Genomic DNA, 22,142 nt, shown 5'->3' on the forward strand with positions numbered 1-22,142 from the left:
AGAGGAAGCAGACCAGGAGTGTTTTCCACCACAACCCCATCCCTTCCATTTTGCAACCATCCCCCCAGAGGAAGCAGACCGTGACTGTTTTCCACCACAACCCCATCCCTTCCATTTTGCAACCATCCCCCCAGAGGAAGCAGACCGTGACTGTTTTCGACCACAACCCCATCCCTCCCGTTTTGCAACCATCCCCCCAGAGGAAGCAGAGTGTGAGTGTTTTCCACCACAACCCCATCCCTCCCGTTTTGCAACCATCCCCCAGAGGAAGCAGACCGTGAGTGTTTTCCACCACAACCCCATCCCTCCCGTTTTGCAACCATCCCCCCAGAGGAAGCAGACCGTGACTGCTTTCGACCACAACCCCATCCCTCCCGTTTTGCAACCATCCCCCAGAGGAAGTAGAGTGTGAGTGTTTTCCACCACAACCCCATCCCTCCCGTTTTGCAACCATCCCCCAGAGGAAGCAGAGTGTGAGTGTTTTCCACCACAACACCATCCCTCCCGTTTTGCAACCATCCCCCAGAGGAAGCAGAGTGTGAGTGTTTTCCACCACAACCCCATCCCTCCCGTTTTGCAACCATCCCCCCAGAGGAAGCAGACCGTGACTGTTTTCGACCACAACCCCATCCCTCCCGTTTTGCAACCATCCCCCCAGAGGAAGCAGAGTGTGAGTGTTTTCCACCACAACACCATCCCTCCCTTTTGCAACCATCCCCCAGAGGAAGCAGACCGTGAGAGTTTTCCACCACAACCCCATCCCTCCCGTTTTGCAACCATCCCCCAGAAGAAGCAGACCGGGAGTGTTTTCCACCACAACCCCATCCCTCCCGTTTTGCAACCATCCCCCAGAGGAAGCAGACCGTGAGTGTTTTCCACCACAACCCCATCCCTCCCGTTTTGCAACCATCCCCCCCAGAAGAAGCAGACCGTGACTGTTTTTGACCACAACCCCATCCCTCCCGTTTTGCAACCATCCCCCAGAGGAAGCAGAGTGTGAGTGTTTTCCACCACAACCCCATCCCTCCCGTTTTGCAACCATCCCCCCAGAGGAAGCAGAGTGTGAGTGTTTTCCACCACAACCCCATCCCTCCCGTTTTGCAACCATCCGTGGACCAGTGACAGGTGCATGAGCAGCCCAGTCATTGGAACTAAGCACGGAGAAGCCAGTGGAAAAAATGAAAAGGGGCCACTGTGGTCTCAACTTGGGCTCAGGGGCACGCTCCATACCCACAAACCCTACCTCCCCTTTCACAAATTCAATGAAAGGGGCCACTCTGGTCAGGAAGCAGATCGGGATCGTTTTTGACCACATACCCCATCCCCTCCTGATTCGCAACCCCATGGACAGGCGGTAGCAAGTTAACAAACAGTTTACCAAACTGCTACGCTGCGTGGCAGAAACCGCTCCCAGTTGCAAAAGGGGAGGGCTGCACTTTGTGCTGATACAACGGCCCTGGCTGCTGCCCATATTATAGGTGATTGCCAGAGCAGGGGGCGCTTCACCTGCCCCCAGAGCTCTGTCAGTGGGAGTCACTGGGGGGAGGCCGTGAGTCTGTGCCCTGGAGCCCTGGTCAGGCCCCTTCCTGGCCAATGCTGGCCCCTCTGTGGGTAACACTGGCCCTGGCGGTGTCCCAGTGTAGGGGAAGTTACAGGCACAGTCTGGTTCCTGGGAGGATTTTACATCACTGCACAGCCTGGCAGGGGTCGCGTGTCTGGGTGCAGCATGAGCCCTGAGTAAGACTCTTTGTCTCTAAGGTACGTCTACACTGCAGCTGGGAGGTGCGATTCCCACCACAGACAGACACCTGCTTCCTCTGCTCAAGCTAGTGCAATAAAAGTAGTGGTGGGGGTAGTATGGGCAGGGGCTCAAACTAGCCACCCAAGTACATACCTAAGGGGGGTCCAGGCAGGTTTGTTCTCAGACACGTAACCCAAGCTGCTGCCTCTGCTACCCCAGCTAGTGCTACACTGCTAGTTTTAGCATCCTAGCTCCAGTAGAGCTATCACATGTCTATCTACCCCCGTGGGGAAGCTCGCTCCCAGCTGCAGTGTAGACGTACCCTGAGAGAGGTTTAAATGTTACAGATTCCAGGGGGCACAGAGCTGAGGTGACTCTTCAGAATTCATCCCTGACATTTGCACCAATGCCGGAGGCAATGAGGGTGGGTCACTGACATGTAAAATCACCAGGGCCGGGGACTGATCTGGGAGATCCCCAGAGAGCCCTCGCCTGGGACAGGTGTGGTCAGATGATGGAGCCACTTTACCCCAGCAATCCGTGGCCATTCGTACCACGCTGGCTTGTTTTCCTTAATATGTCCCGTTCACAGTAGTGTCTGTGCCCCAACTGAGATGGGGACCCCATTGTGCTGGGCACTGGATATGCCAGTAGTGAGGGACCGTCCCTGCTCTCCAGAGTGTATTACAATCTAAATTAACCAGACAGCTCCACGGGTGCCAGCCATGGTGTGAACGTGGTGTGGACTGGCTGCTGGCATAGTGACATCCAACCCTGCTCAGAGCCAGGGCAGACGAGGACTGTGGGGGAAATCCCTTCCCTTCTGGTGCATGGTAGGCAGCAGTGAGGCTTGTTACCTCCTCCCCACGGCCCCGTGCCATTGTCACTGTGTGTCACTCACTCACTGTCTGATTTATGTCTCCTATTCCCCAAGCTACGATGATGGGGAAGGTTCCCTCGTTCTCCCCCGGCTCCACAGTGAGCTCCGCTCTGCCCAGCTACATCGCTCTCTGCCTCACTCTACAGGTTCACAGGCTGGCGTCAGGTAGGAGCTCTGGCCTCCTCGCTGGGTTTGCTGCTGTTACTATTGCTGGTCATCACTGTTCATCTCACATCACTGCCTTGTCTTGTAAACCACGTCTGCTCAACCTGCCCACAACTAGCCACATGGAGAAACAACAGGGCATTGCTGGGTCCCCAGTAGCCATGTTTGCTACCTATATGCTATCTTGTCAGGCCTAGCTACACACATGCTGCTGCTGTGACTGGAGGCGTCTAAGACAAAACATGGTGAGCGCCATTACAGGGCTCACAAATTATTTAAAGGGACACTACCAAATTCCTATAGACTGCACTGCCAGACCGACTGTAAGTTACAGATCAGACTCTTCAGCCACAAACAGATCACGAATCCCCGACTCTCTGGTTATGAAATGAAAACCCACGAGTTGTTCATACTGCACTAGGCACATCTGACTAGGGCTGAGAGCGAGACCTCCTCTCACAATGAGGATGGGAGGATATTTGCTGGCTCCTTCATTCTGTACCCTTGATGAAGGCCTTATCATGTCCCACTCCACCCCCGGGGGCTGCCTGCACAGCTACTTGGGCATTTTGGTTCCCTCCTGCTGTGGTTTCTGTAACGATCTTGGGGCTCATTAAACAACAACTCAGTGAATGGGAAAGGAATAAAACTTTTAATAAAACAAACTAGACAGTTTTTGTGGTGGACTCCGGTGCACAGTTACACTGTCTTCTCAACCTCAGATTCCCGGGCACATCTCTACATTCTGTTGTTCATAATACTGTCCCTCATGAAGGAGCATCTCTAAGTTATAGTCTTCTACAAACATATCTCTATATTTTCCCGCTTAAAAAAACAATGAACTCTTATATACATATATAGAAACATCTAACAACTACCTAATAACACATGCATTAAATTCTCAACCCATCTAGTACATTTCCATAAACCCCATGTGTCAATTACCTAGAGAGGTGAGGTTACCAGCACCTCTCTCTGGAGTGAGTCTTTACCTCTCACTTTCCTCAAATTCCCCTCCTCCAGGCAGGTTAGCAAGTCTCTGAGTCTTTCAGGTCGTTTAATCTCCCTCTCTGATCTTCTCAGTATCAGCCTTTCATTGGAGTCTGAGTTGTTCTCTTGTTCCCTGTTAGTTTCTCCTTTGTCTGTTGATGATAAAGGATCAGTCAGTTGAGAAATGCCAGAGTCCATATCGACTGTCAATGTGTTGGAACTTTCTGGGATTATTCATAGATCCCTTTGATTGTATCAAAATGTGTCCCCTTGATTTGTCTGGACTACAGTCCTATGGCAAATTGCCTAAAATCTGCAGTAGAAAATCGCAGCCCATTATCGCTAAAGACTTCATCTGGAATTCCATGTCTGGAGAGGATTCCCTTCATGATGGCTATCACTGACTTACTATTAGTACTGTGCAGTGTGCAAATTTCTGGATGCAGAGAATAATCCTCTGTGACTATTAAATAATCCTTTGATTGCCAGGTAAATAAGTCAGTGCCTGCCTTTGTGCAACTAGATGAGGTCTCAGTGGCTCTGCTTGTTCCCAGGGCTTGGATTTCAAGCATGAAAAGCAGTTTCCTACCACTTTAGTGATGATGTGATTGATCCATGGCCAATACAGCACTTCTCATGCTCGTTGTTTGCACTTAAGGCCTTTTTGGCATGCAATGTTCCTCCAATTTAGTCAGTATTTTACTTAACTTGATGCTTTCACCTTCTTCAAACTTAAAGTTGTTATAAATATGCAATGCTTCCGCCTCAACAACAGGCAAAAAGATCGATAATTTCACTTTATCATTTTTCTACAAAAACAAACCGGTTTATTAGAAAGCAATAAAACTTTTAATAAAACAAATCAGAGAGCGTCTGTAGTGAGTTGCTGAACACGGCTGCACTCTGTTCTCAACCCCAGGTTCCAGGTCACATCTCTAAATTCCTGTATTTCACAGGGGCCAACTTTCAGCTTTCCCCGAGGGGTGCTCCACCCCCGCTCCGTCCTGAGACCCTGCCCCCACGCCGCCCCTTCCCCCAAGGCTCCACTCTTGCTCCCCTCTTCCCACCCCAGCTCAGCCCCCTCCCCTGAGCACGCCCTGCCCTTGCTCTGCCTCTTTCCGCCCCTGCTCCTCCCCCTCCCCCCAGCACCTCCTGCCTACCACCGAACAGCTGATCAGCGGCAGGTAGGAGTCACTGGGGGGGAGGAGCTGATCTGCGGGGCCCTCTGAACAGCTGATTGGCAGGTGGGTGATGAGCACCCACTATTTTTTCCCATGGGTGCTCCAGCCCTGGAGCACCAACGGAGTTCGCACCTATGGAATTCATAATACTGTTCCTTATGAAGGAGAGTCTCAAAATTATAATCTTAAACACATCTCTACACACCCCAGCAGGAGTCACTGTGTTAGGTGCAGCTGTATTGAATGGTGGAGACATTAGCTGGAGCAGCTTGGTAGAACTGTGCTTGTGATATGAGGAGATCTGGGTCTGAGTCCCCCACCCCAGCATGTGATGAAAGGAGAGAGATGCAGGTGTATCTTGAGGGATCCAGTATCCCCCATTTCAGCACTGAGCTGTGTAGTTGTGTCAGTAGCAGGGCTCAGGGGTCTGCTTGCCACGGGGATTGTCTGTGTGTTTAATGCTGGGTAAGGGAACATGTAGTGCTCGATGGAATCCTGGGAGTGAGGGTGAAGGGCTTGTAAAAGGGGGTGAAGGTTTGTAAAAAGTAACAAGTGTGGGGCTGTTTCTGGGCAGTCGCTCAACATTGAGGGCAGAACAGGGTGGGTAGCAGCTCACCTAAAACAAATCTTCCCTTGGCAAGGAGAAGGTTTGTGTGCTGCAGTTGTCATGTGCCCTGATCCCTGAGTGACGTGCTCTATCTGCACAGGCAGGGTGTGAGTCTGTGCGCCATGAGTGTATCAGGTCATCACTCAAACAGGGCAGAGTTAAGGTCACTTTGGCATGTACCTTAATTCTGCATTTGCTGGTTTTCAGAGGCCTGAGTTTTGCTGAACTCATTTTTCTGGAAGGACCTGAGATACCACTGGGAACCTTAACTCTGCAGTAGCAAAGATTTTGTCAGTGACTTTCCTGCCTAGTTTCTTGAACAGAAAGGACTCTTTGTAGTAGACAGTTGTAGTTCTCACTTAGGTTTGCAGTTGATACACAACTGTGGTTAGATAATAACAAAAAGCACTAGCTTTTCTATAGTTTTTCATCAATAGAGCTCAAGGAACTTTATTTATTATTCCTATTTTACAGATGGGGAAACTGAGGCACAGATCAGTGACGAGACTTGCCCAAGGTCACCCAGCAGACCAATGGCAGGGCCAGAAATAGTCCAAGTCCAGTGGTCTCTCCACTAGGCCACATGGTTGCCAAGTTGTTTCTCAGCACTCCTTGCCCCACCTATACATTTTGTTACAATGGAATGGGGATAACAGTCAGGGTTTGAAGTATTTGCAGTGTGTAGTTGCTAACAGGGCTGGTGAGAGAAATCTGAGACACAGTCTATGGGTAGGTCTACACTTAGCTGGTAGTTCGGCAGCGAGCGATCGAACTTCTGGGTTCGACTTATCGCGTCTTGTCTGGACGCGATAAGTCGAACCCGGAAGAGCTCGCCGTCGACTGCGGTACTCCAGCTAGACGAGAGGAGTACCGCGGAGTCGACGGGGGAGCCTGCCTGCCGCGTGTGGACCGAGGTAAGTTCAAACTAAGGTACTTCGAACTTCAGCTACGTTATTCACGTAGCTGAAGTTGTGTACCTTCGTTTGAATTAGGGGGTTAGTGTAGACCTGGCGTGTCTCTGCATCGGGACAGTTCTGTGGTGCTAACAGTGACTGGAAGTGTGAGAGAAAACTACTGAATCTGTCTCCTTCTCCACCCCCTGCTGCATCATCCCACACAACATGTAGCCCCCCCTTTCCCCTCCAACATTCCAGCTCTCCCTCCCCTTCCCACACCATCAAGCCATTAGTTAGCACTGTAGAAGCCTTTAATATGTAAGATGTTGCTCCTTGCTGTCTCCAGATCGGGTAGACATACCTGCACTAGCTCTGATCGAGCTATCATGCTGTAAAAGGCAGAGTGGACACAGTGGCATGAGCAGCCTCCCTGAATATGTACTTAGGGCCCTGGCCAGGATCATACCTGGAGAGCTAGCCCATCCCCCCGCTCACACCACCACAGCTACGCTTTCTCAAGCTAGCTCAATCAGAGCTAGTGGGTACATGTCTACCCACACTGGAAATTATACCTCCAGCTCAAGGTGTAGATGTCCCCTCAGTGTTACCAGCTCACAGAATTTTATCACAAGTCTCATGATAGTTGATGTGTTTCTTGAAGCCACAGCTCCCGGAGGCCTGTGATTAGCTGAGAATCTCAGCTTTCATTTTGCTTTAAAGTAAGTTTCTCTCCCTCATGGTTGCAGATAAATACTTGGAAGTGTGACCCAAGTGAACTTTAAAGGTTCAGAAATCAGAAGGCAGAGAACAACCCCAATGTTACCATTTTTAAAAAAAATCTCTTTATTTTTAAGCCAATCCTCTCATTTTTCGGGGGGCTGACTCCTGATTTTTGAACAATTCAAAGATGGGAATAAGCACCCTGCTGCACTTACATTCTTGTCTGTCTTGGTTCCTCTCCAATTTAATTTTCTTTTCCCCCTGATACATTTCACAGAACAGTTCACAGTGAGGGGACCAGGCCATCCAATCACTGCCTCCCTAGGTGGGGTGGCCGTCCTGCCCTGCCACCTCTCCCCCAGGATGAGCGCTGAGAACATGGAGCTGAGGTGGTTTCGATTCAAGTTCTCTGCAGTTGTGCACCGGTATAAGGATGGGCAGGATCAGTATGGACAGCAGATACCGGGATATCAGGGAAGGACAGAGCTGCTGAAAGACAATATCACCAGTGGGAGTGTTTCCCTGAGAATACGCGATGTCCAGCTTTCTGACCATGGACAGTACACGTGTTTCTTTCAGTCCAGTGACTCGTATGAAGAAGCCTTACTGGAACTGCAGGTGGCAGGTCTGTAGCTTGTTTTACCTCACTAGCAGTGTAATAAATGGGGCAGGAGAGCTCCTGGTGAGAGGACTCTGGATGTTTCTCATTCACACATTGATACCCAGAATTCCCTTTCAGATTCCAGTTATTGAGCAGCAGGGGCAGCAGCTGCTCTCTGAGCATGAACTGGAGGAATTTCACATCTGTGCTCTGCACTCTGCAGATTTTTCTAATCTTGGCTTTGTTTTAAATAGAATGGAATAGAGTTAAAACATTCCTCAGCCATTAAAACAGCCCCACCATTCCCATGTCCCAGGCTTTATGTCTATCAGGTGACTCCCAGTTTTACTTATTTAAATGTACAGTGTGTTCTGTAGAATGTTCCCAAGATGTTTCTTTGTTATGAACCAGAGTTGGGTTGGTGCAGAGTGCTGTGTCTCCCAGTGAAGTGTCTGAGCTGCTCAGCATTTCTCAGGAGCTGGCCATGTATTTTATTTATTTATTGACTGCAGTTTTCTTTGTCAGCTTTCTCTTGGAATTGCCTTATTATTTTCCATTGTGGATAAACTCAGGATCTAATTTCCATAGGTAGAAATCAGTATTGGGTAATTCTAGAGAAGGGAACAGATCTCCCAACACTCCAAGAAACACTTGTCATGTATTTTTCATGTAGTTCCCAGTGACTCTGGGTTCTGGGGATGCAGAGGGAGAATTAATTCATTCCTTCTGCTCTTTTCTTTTGCTAATTGTGTAGAATTAACACAGATTCATTCCATTCTTCTCTAGTTTCAGGCTCTGACCCCCACATCTCTGTTGATGGTTACCATGATGGAACAATCTGGGTTGTGTGTCGATCAGCAGGCTGGCACCCAGAACCCAAGGCTCAGTGGAGAGATCACCTTGGGCAGCTGCTACCATCTGCCTCTGAAAAAATATCCAAGGAGGCCAATGGCCTATTTCACAGCCAGATTTCTATTGTTATAACAGAACATTCCAACCAGAACTTGTCCTGTTCTGTCAAGAACCTGCCTCTTAACCAAGAGAAATTATCAACAGTTTCCATAGCAGGTCAGTGTCCACCCACACTGCGCCGGGGATAGAATGGATGTGGCAGATGCTAGTGGGAAGTGTGTATGATGGTGTGTTTATTGCTCACTCCTAGTTATATATTTTTCTAGATACTGCATGAGCCTCTCTTCTACTGTCTCTGGAGGGCTTAGAATCATAGAATACCAGGGTTGGAAGGGACCTCAGGAGGTCATCTAGTCCAACCCCCTGCTCAAAGCAGGATCAATCCCCATGTAGTACATGCCAAAAAACTAAATCAATGTCACAGAACCACCAACGACCCAGGCCAGCATCCCAGACCAAGGTAGCACTCCCACTCACTTAGCTGAGAGCTCTGCCTGAGTAAAGGCTGAGGGGGCCAAAATGTCACTTTATATTAAATTTCACAGAAGTCAAGAAATTCAGATTTAGAATCTGCACAGCCCCTTTGATCCTGATCTCCCCGGAGCATGTACTTTCTGCTGTTGCATTACAGAATCACGCAAATGGGCCCAATTCTTCACACACAAATCAATGGGAGATTTGGACACAAGTATATGAAATATCATAGATCCAAAGTTGTAGAGGAGGAAGTGCAGGGAGCCTTTATATTGTTCACTTTCACCACTGTCATTTCTCATGATTTTATAATGAAACTCCTGATATTGTCTATTTCAATTAAAGCCTCATCTACTAGAATTGCAGGTTTATAGAAGAATCTCAGCTTTACCTGGAAAAATGTTTCTAACAGTCCTGATTGCACAGAAAAGCTTGAAAATGTGACCCCCTAAAGGCTCACAAACCAGAAGGCAAATACGAAGTAACATTTATTGTTTTCTAAAATCTCATGATTTAGGGGGATTCATGACTTTTGAACACCTGGTCTGGCAATGCTGCCTATAAAATATTTTTGTTAATATAAAATTATTGTAATCAATGAACAATAATCACCTGAACAACAACAACGTAGCACCAGTGATATTTGAATGAAGGAGATGAAACATTCTTTAATAAAATCCATTAGTGGGGCTAGAGCCCTCTCACAGCAGCACTGGCCTCCCTCACAGCAGGCAATTGGCAAGGCCACCCCAGAACAGTTTTACCTTCACTTTCCATTCCCACAGCCTCTCTCGCAAACCTCACCCATCTGCACCCAGGCAGTAGCAGAGGGGATCCTCATTGCAATATTTAGAATGTTGTTTGTCTCAAATCTACATTGTTACAGTTGCTGAACAGGCTGGGTATGGCATTCCGGAGTGCAATCCAGACCAGTGTGGGGCTGTGTCACCCCTGCCTTCCAAGCTGGGGTACCACACAATGCTTTGCTGTTGTGGTTCCTAACCTGGGCTCCTCACAAACAGCCTGCAGGTCACACTTTGAGTGTCTTTGTACAGCCACAGCCCTGTCCAGCAGCCCCAGCTGCCTTGGTTACCATATTCAGGGTAACCCCAACACATTCCGAATCCTGGATTTTTCCCCAGAAATGTGTGTTCTGCACTCTCCAGCCCTCTCCTGGACAGTCCAGATATATTAGGTCTGTTGCCTTTCTAAGGGGATCAAGATACAGACTGTCACCTTAAATGGAGTTACCCACACAGTTGAGAACACTAAATTAGTTCTGATTAAAGAGTAAAATAAGTTTATTTAATTACCATGAGATAGATTTAAGTGAGCACAAATATTAAGGCATTACAGTCAGAAATGGTTACAACATAAATAAAGATAATACACGTCTGTGACCTTGGTTGCTGAGGAGGCCACACTGAGATTGCTCAATCAGGGCAAACGAGCCTGAAAACTGGTGGTCTTTTCTATATTTAGATTTTTTTTTACTGAAATATGGCATAGATTTATAGATTATGATCATCTACTCTGACCTTCTGAATAAAAAACAAAATCTGTATAGACTGAATGTGTAAGCTGCAGGAGAGGAGGGGAGGACTGCACTCCGAATGGCAGGAGCAGGCTCTCTGGGGTGCTGCTGCTCCACACATGCCTGCACATTGGCAAGGACTGACCAGGTCCAGTTTGGTTGCACCTAAGAGGTTTAACAAGGTCAAAGCCCTGAGCAGTGACGTTAAAATACAGGGAGTTATTTGCTGCCAAATACACAAAGACTTCAGGGAGCAAGATAACAGGAGCAGGAATCAGAGTGAGAATTTCTTCCTAACACAGTCTGCAGAGCGCGGAGGACAGGCCACCAGGAACAACATCAAGGGCCAGTGCTCAGCCCAGCCATGACTAGGGCTCTAGTTTTGTACCTGTGCTATTTTGCTGGTGAAAACATCTGTGGGGACATTGGGGTTAGTTGAATGTCTAAGCTCCTGATTGCACATGTTTAAAGGATACATCCCTTGGTGAAAGGGCATTTTCACTCAACTGTTCTGGTGCCATCTCAGCTTAGAGTTCAGAGTTTTCCATTTAGGAATCTCTAAGGGAATGAACATTTTCCTGCATTTGGTGACCCACTGGATGATGAGTTTGTAACCAGCAAGGCTCCCCCTTCCCTTGTGTCCTTGGGGGAGGTCACACCGATGTATTGTGGCAACTCTCCATCTGGCCCTGGCTTAGAGTAACTCTGGTTTCACTAGGTTTCCTGTTTCTTATTCATTGTTTTCTAATAACTCTGACATTAAAGAGTGAGATTTTCAGATGCACCTCAGTAAAGTAACTTGAAAATCTCACCCCCACGGTCTCTGCTCCTGCCAGGCCCAGCTACAATACAGTTACAGCCATGGCAGGGTGTCACCCAGACCCAATTACAACACAATTCCAATCTGTAGTGTAGTCCGGATGTCAGCTCTATTTCAGAGCTAGGATAAGGCTAGGACTCCACTGGCTTTGTAATAAAGCATGGAGGAGCTGTATCTCACCATGACATCCTTTGGGAGCTCCCATAGGATTCCTTCAGCCAGTCATGCAGTGTTGTCATTGATCTCCAAAATCCAGCATTTCCCCTCACTGGCCCAGATTCACAAAGAGACAGAGATATTGTGAGACTGAGCATTGCAGTGCCTAACTTTTAGGGACCTAGAAAATCACTGGAACAACACTGGGATCCACAAAGCCTGAGTTAGGCACCCAGGCTCCCTGTACAATAAATGAGGAGAGACAGGTACCTAAGACCAGGATCCACAAAAGCAAGTACACAAGGCTGGGAGCTGCCTTAACTAGCCCCTGGGAGATGCTGATGAGAAGGGTGTTCCATAAGCCCTGCCCCTGTCCCAGAGTTCAGTTTAAATTATTCCAGTTTAGTACTAATGTGGACACGAGAACGAATGGATACAAACTGGCCGGGGGGAAGTTTAGGCTTGAAATTAGACGAAGGTTTCTGACCGTCAGAGGGGTGAAATATTGGAACGGCCTTCCGAGGGAAACGGTGGGGGCGACGGACCTGTCTGGTTTTAAGATTAAGTTGGATAAGTTTATGGAGGGAATGGTTTAATGATAAAACATAGTAGCCAAGGAAAACCAAGCAATGGTACATGAACAGCATAATGGCCAACAAGGGTCAGGCTAGAGACTCTTGCCTATATGCTCGGGGTATTACTGATCGCCATATTTGGGGTCGGGAAGGAATTTTCCTCCAGGGTAGATTGGCTGAGCCTCTGGAGGTTTTTCGCCTTCCTCCGCAGCATGGGGCAGGGATCACTAGCAGGAGGGTCTCAGCCGATTGAAGTCACTAAAACACAGGATTGGGGACTTCAACGGTAGAGTCCAGGGAAGGGTCTTGCGGCCTGCAGCATGCAGGGGGTCAGACCAGATGATCATAATGGTCCCTTCTGACCTTAATGTCTATGAGTCTATGAGTGTCCGATGCAGGGAGGCACCTATCTCTGCTTGTGATCCACGAACAAGAGCCCCTCACCTGGGGTCAGGCAACTTAGGCAGCTAAGTTGTTTCTTGTGAGAATGAGCTAGGTGCCTGCTTCACCCTGCACAAAATGGCCACCAGAGGAGGAACCATCCTTTTGTCTTTTCACCAGTGGTTCGAGAAAGAAGGGATTTGAAGAGGGGTTTCCCCCTTGCAGGGGAGTGCTGTAAGCCCTGAGCTATGGGATACTCTGAGGTGGGTCTCTCTGTCTCTCCTGTTAAAGCTGATACACTTTGGATAAATAATTAAAGGGACACAAGAGCAGGGCACTGGTCTCCCACATGGATGCCCTAACCACCCGGCAATGGAGTCACTAGTACTGCCTCTTTCTCTGTCCCAGGGACTAGTAAGTAGATAATACAAGCTGGAACAGCTTTAACTGACAAAATTGAGGGTGCCCCGGACACCAGAATGTGCCTATCTCAGTGGTTAGCACATGCCCCTCAGCTAGGAAAGGTCCCTGTTCAAATCCTGTCTTCCTATACAGGGGAAGCGGGGGAACTGAACCAGGCCCCAACATCCTGGGTGAGTGCTCCAACCACTAGGCTGGAAGATATAAGATGGGTGACTCTACCTCCTCTGGCTGGATTGTGAATGGAGACTGATAGAGATCGGTGTCTGGGTGCCTAGAGCAAGGCAGCAGTGAGCATGCCCAGAGGCATGTAGGGAACTTTTACCCTGAAAGGTCAGGCACTGAGTGAGTTTAGGTGCCACAAGTGGCAGCTGAGCAGAGGGTTTTCCAGGTTGCAGTGGTGCCTAAAATTGCAGTTTAGGTGTTTAAGTGCCATTGTGGATCTGGGCCTCCATGTTTGTAAACTAATGGTACTTTCCTTTGCAGAGCTGTTTTCCCCAAGGGTCAATCCCTGGATGGTGGCTCTGTGGGTGATCCTGGCTCTCCTGGCTGTTCTCATTGCCCTGTCCAGTTACTGTGTCTGGAGGCAACACAAAGCGAAAGGTAAAGTGACAAGAAGGGAGAATTCAGTGTGACCAGAGGGACAATGTCATTAAAAACAAACCACGGGAATGAATTGATTCAGTTAATTAATTCAGTTTTCTAAAAAGAGCTTAGAACTATGGGAGATGGACAAAGGCTAAGGGTGAAGGAGGGGTTGAATTAATTATTATTCAGAAACAAAAAAGCTTCATTTAATGTGAGTTACAGTTGCTCTAATCAATAAATGGAACCATTAAAAATGAGGAAATACAAAGTAAAGGATAAAAAGTCAAGTACAATTTCTAATAAAACAACACAAATTATATCTGATATTTTTAGAAAATTAAACACCATCCTTAACTCCAACCAAAATACATCCTAAAGTATTGGTGTTAATATTTACTTTCAATGTTAATAACTATTGGTTTACACTAATTGTAATTATTTTAATGGCCATTAAAATGACCAAAACATATGGTTAAATAGTATCATTGTTACAGTCATTGTAAAGATGACTCATTTCAGACACATTTTTTATTTATTGTATAAATATATTATATTTACCATCTGAATATAATGTTTGTAATACATGGATATTGGATATTTAACAAATTCATTAATCAATATTTTGGTTGGATTTAAGGATAGTGTTTAATTCCCATAAAGAACGGCCCTCTTTCAAAATGGCCATCATAGATTCATAGATTCTAGGACTGGAAGGGACCTCAAGAGGTCATTGAGTCCAATCCCCTGCCGTCATGGCAGGACCAAATACTGTCTAGACCATCCCTGATAAACATTTATTTAACCTACTCTTAAATATCTCCAGAGATGGAGATTCCACAGCCTCCCTAGGCAATTTATTCCGGTGTTTAACCACCCTGACAGTTAGGAACTTTTTCCTAATATCCAACCTAAACCTCCCTTGCTGCAGTTTAAGCCCATTGCTTCTTGTTTTATCCTTAGAGGCTAAGGTGAACAACTTTTCTCCCTCCTCCTTTTAGATACCTGAAAATTGCTATCATGTCCCCTCTCAGTCTTCTCTTTTCCAAACTAAACAAACCCAATTCTTTCAGCCTTCCTTCATAGGTCATGTTCTCAAGACCTTTAATCTTTCTTGTTGCTCTTCTCTGAACCCTCTCCAATTTCTCCACATCTTTCTTGAAATGTGGTGCCCAGAACTGGACACAATACTCCAGCTGAGGCCTAACCAGCTCAGAGTAGAGCGGAAGAATGACTTCTCGTGTCTTGCTCACAACACACCTGTTAATGGATCCCAGAATCATGTTTGCTTTTTTTGCGACAGCATCACACTGTTGACTCATATTTAGCTTGTGGTCCACTATAACCCCTAGATCCCTTTCCTCCGTACTCCTTCCTAGACAGTCTCTTCCCATTCTGTATGTATGAAACTGATTGTTCCTTCCTAATTGGAGCACTTTGCATTTGTCTTTGTTAAACTTCATCTTGTTTACCTCAGACCATTTCTCCAATTTATCCAGATCATTTTGAATTATGACCCTGTCCTCCAAAGCAGTTGCAGTCCCTCCCAATTTGGTATCATCTGCAAACTTAATAAGTGTTGTGATAGACCCAAGCCAGTTGGGTATAGCAGAGTAGCAGAAGGCAGATATACTGGCCACTGGATTAACAGTTTCCTGTTACCTGACTGACCAGAGCAGGGGCTGCTCCAGGCTAATGAGAACACCTGACTCTAATTAACCTGCAAAGAGTCAGGTGAGGCCATTATGCTAATGTGAACACCTGACTCTAATTAAGTTCCCTCTGATACTATAAAAGGGCTCACTCCAGTCAGGCAGAGGAGAGGGAATGTATCGTTTATTGTTCCCATGGGACTGAGGCTACAGGCTGCCCAGAACAAAGACCGCTGTGACTTTGTTGTCACTGGAAACAAGGGGATGCAAGGGTTCACTTTGGGGAAAAAGCGGACCTTAACTCAGGGCCACTGTAACCTAGTCCCATTGAGAGCAATGGGAGATGGCAGCCATTGTGAACAAGGGCAGTTCTGTGTGAGTGTCTCTGAAGGAGAAGATTTTATGCACCAGCCTCTGCTGACAGATCAACTTCCAGTTATGAAAATACTGGCAAAAAAGACCATTAATCCTATTTGTTTTCAAATGCTGCACATTGCACCAGATCTCCTGCTCAGAGTGGGCAAGAGGGGGAGACTAGGGGTGTGTGTATGCAGCAAAATACAGGGTGCAAGAGGGAGGGGGATTTGGGGTGTGTCTTGGGGAATGTAAGGAAGTGCAAGAAGAAGGGGGGATTAGGAGGATGTGGGGAGGTAGGGGAAAACTGGGCTATACACTCTGGCTGCTTTGAACTGCTCCGGTGATGCAAAGAAGCTGTAAACCCAGTTCAACTGGCTGCTTTGTGCTGCTCCAGAGTGGGGTAAAACAGCCACAGTGTGCTGGTGAATCTGGCCATAACAATAAATACAATAAAAAAGATGTATAATTGATACTTCATACCTTCAAATATTAGAAATATCACATGGTACCATTCTCAATTTCTTTAAATTTATGTACAGAATTTGTAAATAAAAAACAAAACAAATTAAAAAAAAACAGTTAAAATGGAGCTAAAGTTGAGAGAACATATTTCAATATGTTACAGGGATACTGTAATTATCCTAAAACCAAACATCATAAATCCAAAAATTCATAATTAAGGTTAAACTTGAAAGAAATGCAAACATGCTATGGCCTGGAAACGCACTGTTAGGACACGCAAACAGCCTTAACTCTGCCCTGTAGTGACACCATGAGTCCGGGTCCAGGGAGTAGAGAGAGAAAAAAATCTCTTTAAAGATCAGTTTAATTTAATCTGGACCACCAACACTACAATGTCCTAACCATAATCATATGGGTATTGCATTGTATTACTACGTTATAGCTTTGTGTTACTACAAACAGGAAATGTTCAACAATTGCACAAAAAAAGAGGAGAAAAAAGCAATAAAATACATGGTATTAAGTCCTCTATTGCCACCTTTTTCCTGTCTGTGCTGTCAACACCCTCTGTCTGTCTGTCTGTCACGCTCTCTCTCTCTCTCTCTTTTGACCAGCACCTTCTGGATGTCTTTTTTATTTGTTTGTTTTGAAGAGCCAGAGAGGGGGTTGCCAGTTAAGATACACTTAACATTCCTTAAACTTCTTTAAACTTAAAACCCAAACCACCCCCTGATAAAAACAAAATCTCAACAAAGAAACAAGCTGCAGGAGTAAAAAGAGAATGCAGGCAGAAGTCCAGCAACAGAGTGGGGTTTTTCCAGTTTATTGCACCCAATGCAGCATGTTTGATTATCTGCCCTATGGGCAGGTGGCGTATGTGTGCATCCGGTGCAAGGAGCTCCTGGTCCTCAGAGACTGTGTATGGGCTTTGGAGACCAGAGTGGCTGAACTGGAGGAGCTAAGGGAGACAGAGTGGTACATAGATGAGACTTTCCGGGCAGAGTATAAAGGTCCCGCCCCCAGTCTGACAGCCTCTGTGCTGTTGAGGAGGATGAAAGTCTCAGGGAAGGAGAGCATCCAAGTAGAGCAGAGGGAAATGATCCCATAGTTGGGACCCTCCTTCCAGATGATGTTGTGGTATCCTCTTGCACTGAGGATACCACTCTGGGGGAGGGAACTCTAGTTATTAGGAAGAGATAGGTATTGGTAATTGGCGATTCAATCATTAGAAACATAGCTGTGTTTGTGATGACCAGGAGAACCGCATGGTGAGTTGCCTGCCTGGTTCAAAGGTTGTGGCTCTCTTGAGACATCTAGATAGATCTATTTATAGTGCTGGGGAGGAACAAGTGGTCGTGTTACATGTAGGCACCAATGACATAGGGAGGCGTATGAGAGAGGTCCTGGAGGCCAAATTTAGGCTTTTTGGCAAAAGATTGAAGTCCAGGACGCCCATGGTAGCATTCTCTGAAATGCTTCCAGTTCCACGTGCAGGGCCAGTTAGACAGGCACAACTGCAGGGTCTCAGTGCGTGGATGAGACGAAGGTGTAGGAAGGAGGGGGTTAGATTCATTAGGAATTGGGGAAACTTTTGGGAAAGGGGGAGCCTATACAGGAAGGATGGGCTCCACCTAAACCAAAATGGAACCAGATTGCTGGCACTTAAAATTAAAAAGGTCATTCAGCAGTTTTTAAACTAAGGGCTGGGGAAAGCCGACAGGTGCAGTGGAGCATGTGGTTCGGACAGAGACATGCCTTAGGGGAGGATCTACTAATGGAGATTCTCTATGTCCTAGTAAGGAGGAGAGGATGGAAGATGATAAAATACAGGCAGGATCTGATGAGAAACAGTCACATGAAAAAAGTCCCATTCAATTACATCGTGTAATGGCAGACAGCTAAAAAGTGACAAGTTTTTAAAGTGCTTATATACCAATGAATAATAGAATACCAGGGTTGGAAAGGAGCTCATCTAGTCTAACCCCCTGCTCAAAGAAGGACCAATCCCCAGACAGATTTTTACCCCAGTTCCCTAAATGGCCCCCTCAAGGATTGAGCTCACAACCCTGGGTTTAGCAGGCCAATGCTCAAACCACTGAGCTATCTCTTCCCCTCAGTGCTAGGAATCTAAATAATAAGATGGGTGAACTAGAGTGCCTCGCATTAAATGAGGATATTGATATAATAGGCATAACAGAAGCTAGATGGAATGAGGATAATCAATGGGACACAGTAATCAGTAGCATAGCTAGGGCGGGAGCAGGGGGAGCTGTGGAAGCGGGGCCAGCGCTCCGGCCGGGGGAGCGGGGCCGAGGGCTCCCAGCGCTCCGGCTGGCACAGCAGGGTCACGGGCTTCCGTCGCTCCAATCGGGAGAGCGTGGCTGGGACTCAGGGTGCTCTGCCCGGGACTCCGGCCCTGAGAGCGTGACCGGGGGTCTTGGCGGCCCAGACAGCGCTCCGGATGGGGAAGTGGGGCCTTCTCTCTTCCCAGAAGAGCAGGCCACGGGCTCCCGGCGCTCCGGCTGTGAGAGTGGGGTTGGGACTCAGAATGCTTTCCCCAGGATTACAGCCCTGAGAGTGTGGCCGGGGGTCCGGATGGGGAAGCGGGACCGGCGCTCTGCCCAGGGGAGCGGGGCTGCCGAAATAAGAATACTTACCCCAGTTCCGTTTTGGCAGCATTTCGGCGCATGTGCAGGGCCGCCGACATTTTTTTTTCTGGTGGCCCTGTGCATGCGCCGCTCTGCCTTTTGGTGGCATTTCGGCGCATGCGCAGGGCCGCCGAAATGCCTCCAAAGGACTGGCGCCTTTTTTCTCCGCCGCTCCTCCTCGGCAGCAACCCTCGCTACGCCACTGACAGTAATACCAGGGTATAAAATATATCGGAAGGACAGAACAGGTTGTGCAGGTGTGGGAGTGGCACTATATGTGAAAGAAAGCATAGAATCAAATGAAGTCAAAGTCTTAAATGAACCAAACTGTACCATAGAATCTCTACGGATAGTAATTCCATGGTCTAATAATAAGAATATAGCAGTAGGGATATATTGCAGACCACCTGACCAAGGATATATTACTGACTACCTGACATGGGGATAGTGAGATTAGAGAGGCTATTAAAATAAAAAACTCAATAATAATGGGGGATTTCCACTATCCCCATATTGACTGCGGACATGTCACCTCAGGATGGGATGCAGAGATAAAGTTTCTTGACACATTAAATGACTGCTTCTTGGAACAGCTAGTCCTGGAACCCACCTGAGGAGATGCAATTCTTGATTTAGTCCTAAGTGGAGCACAGGATCAGGTCCAAGAGGTGAATATAGTTGGACCGCTTGGTAATAGTGACCACAATATAATTAAATTTAACATCCCTGTGGTGGGGAAAACACCACAGCAGCCCAACAGTGTAGGATTTAATTTCAGAAAGGGGAACTACACAAAAATGAGGAAGTTAGTTAAACAGAAATTAAAAGGTACAGTGCAAAAAGTGAAATCTATGCAAGCGCCATGGAAACTTTTAAAAGACACCGTAATAGAGGCTCAACTTAAATATATACCCCAAATTAAGAAACATAGTAAGAGAACCAAAAAAGTGCAATGGTGGCTAAACAACAAAGTAAAAGGAGCAGTGAGAGGCAAAAAGGCATCCTTTAAAAAATTGAAGTTAAATCCTAGTGAGGAAAATAGAAAAGAGCATAAACTCTGGCAAATGAAGTGTAAAAATATAAGTAGGAAGGCCAAAAGAGAATTTGAAGAACAGATTCAGAAAGTAATAGCAAAAATAACTTTAAGTACATCAGAAGCAGGAAGCCTGCTAAACAGCCAGTGGGGCCGCTGGACGATCGAGGTGCCAAAGGAGCTCTCAAGGATGATAAGGCCATTGCGGAGAAACCAAATGAATTCTTTGCATCTGTCTTCATGGCAGAGGATGTGAGGGAAATTCCCAAACTTGAGCCATTCTTTTTAGGTGACAAATCTGAGGAACTGTTCCAGATTGAGGTGTTATTAGAGGAGGTTTGGGAACAAATTCATAAACTAAACAGTAATAAGTCACCAGGACCAGATGGTATTCGCCCAAGAGTTCTGAAGGAACTCAAATGTGAAATTGCAGAACTACTAACTGTAGTCTGTAATCTATCATTTAAATCAGCTTCTGTACCAAATGACTGTGGGATAGCTAATGTGACACCAATTTTTAAAAAGGGCTTCAGAGGTGATCCCGGCAATTATAGGTCAGTAAGCCTGACGTCAGTACCAGGCAAACTGGTTGAAACTATAGTAAAGAACAAAATTGTCAGACACATAGATGAACATAATTTGTTGGGGAAGAGTCAACATGTTTTTTATAAAGGGAAATCATGCCTCACCAATCTACTAGAATTCTTTGAGGGGGTCAACAAGCATGTGGACAAGGGGGATCCTGTGGATATAGTGTACTTAGATTTTCAGAAAGCCTTTGACAAGGTCCCTCACCAAAGGCTCTTAAGCAAAGTAAGCAGTCATGGAATAATAGGGAAGGTCCTCTCATGGATTGGTAACTGGTTAACAGATAACAAACAAAGGGTAGGAATAAATGGTCAGTTTTCAGAATGGAGAGAGGTAAATAGTGGTATCACCTAGGGGTCTGTACTGGGACCAGTCCTATTCAACATATTCATAAATGATCTGGAAAAGGGGTAAAGAGTGAGGGGGCAAAATTTGCAGATGATACAAAGCTACTCAAATAGTTAAGTCCCAGGCAGACTGCGAAGAGCTACAAAAGGATCTCTCAAAACTAGGTGACTGAGCAACAAAATGGCAGATGATACTCAATGTTGATAAATGCAAAGTAATGCATATTGGAAAACATAATCCCAACTATACATATAAAATGATGAGGTCTGAATTAGCTGTTACCACTCAAGAAAAAGACCTTGGAGTCATTGTGGATAGTTCTCTGAAAACATCCACTCAATGTGCAGCGGCATTCAAAAAAGCGAACAGAATGTTGGGCATCATTAAGAAAGGGATAGATAATAAGATAGAAAATATCATATTGCCTCTATATAAATCCATGGTATGCCCCATCTTGAATACTCCATGCACATGTGGTCGCCCAATCTCAAAAAAGTTATGTTGGAATTGGAAAAGTTTCAGAAAAGGGCAACAAAAGTGATTAGGAGTATGGAATGGCTTCTTTATGAGGAGAGATTAATAAGACTGGAACTATTTAGCTTTGAAAGAGATGACTAAGAGGGGATATGATAGAGGTCTGTAAAATCATGGAAAAAGTAAATAAGGAAGTGTTATTTACTCCTTCTCATAACACAAGAACTGGGGTCACCAAATTAAATTAATAGGCCGCAGGTTTAAAACTAACAAAAGGAAGTATTTTTTCACATAACGCACAGTCAACCTGTGGAACGCTTTGCCAGAGGATGTTGTGAAGGCCAAGACTATAACAGGGTTCAAAAAAGAACTAGACAAATTCATGGAGAATAGGTCCATCAATGGCTATTAGCCAGGACGGGTAGGGATGGTGTCCCTAGCCTCTGTTTGCCAGAAGCTGGGAATGGGCAATAGGGGATAGATCACTTGATGATTACCAGTTCTGTTCATTCCCTCTGGGGCACCTGGCATTGGCCACTGTTGGAAGACAGGATACTGGGATAGATGGACCTTTGGTCTGACCCATTATGGCTGTTCTTATGATTAGTTAGTTTTGTGATTTACTGGGGCCAGGTTTTAAAAAATGGACAATTTCAATTATGAAATAGAAAAAAAGTTCACTTTTGAAAATGAAAAAGTTTTGAAATTCTCCGGAAAATTTAGAAAATAAATTGCTTTCTTTTCAGACCTAACAGAAGGATTTTGAAAATGTTTTGACTTTTCCCCCTATGTTTTTAGCCATGCTCTAGTTTCTATCCCTGTTATTTTTTTATCCTATATAATGTAGCTGTAGGTGTTTTCACTATCCAGATTAATGTCTACTCACTTTTTAAATTCTTCTGTGCTCTTGGCCTCAATGATTTCCTGTGGCAATGAGTTCCA

At 46.1% G+C, this 22,142-nt stretch overlaps 1 protein-coding gene across 1 annotated transcript in view; it reads left to right on the top strand.

Moving 5' to 3' along the window:
* The first annotated feature begins 2,680 nt into the window (after nucleotides 1-2,680).
* Nucleotides 2,681-22,142, top strand: part of LOC128847242 (butyrophilin subfamily 1 member A1-like) — a 30,825-nt gene continuing 11,363 nt past the window's right edge. The window contains exons 1-4 of the mRNA XM_054046623.1: nucleotides 2,681-2,786; nucleotides 7,458-7,805; nucleotides 8,568-8,849; nucleotides 13,540-13,656. Of these exons, the coding sequence (XP_053902598.1) occupies nucleotides 2,681-2,786; nucleotides 7,458-7,805; nucleotides 8,568-8,849; nucleotides 13,540-13,656 (853 nt within the window). The remainder of the gene's footprint in view (nucleotides 2,787-7,457; nucleotides 7,806-8,567; nucleotides 8,850-13,539; nucleotides 13,657-22,142) is intronic.

This window comes from Malaclemys terrapin, chromosome 13, assembly GCF_027887155.1.
Source record: "Malaclemys terrapin pileata isolate rMalTer1 chromosome 13, rMalTer1.hap1, whole genome shotgun sequence".
NCBI classification, from domain to species: domain Eukaryota; kingdom Metazoa; phylum Chordata; order Testudines; family Emydidae; genus Malaclemys; species Malaclemys terrapin.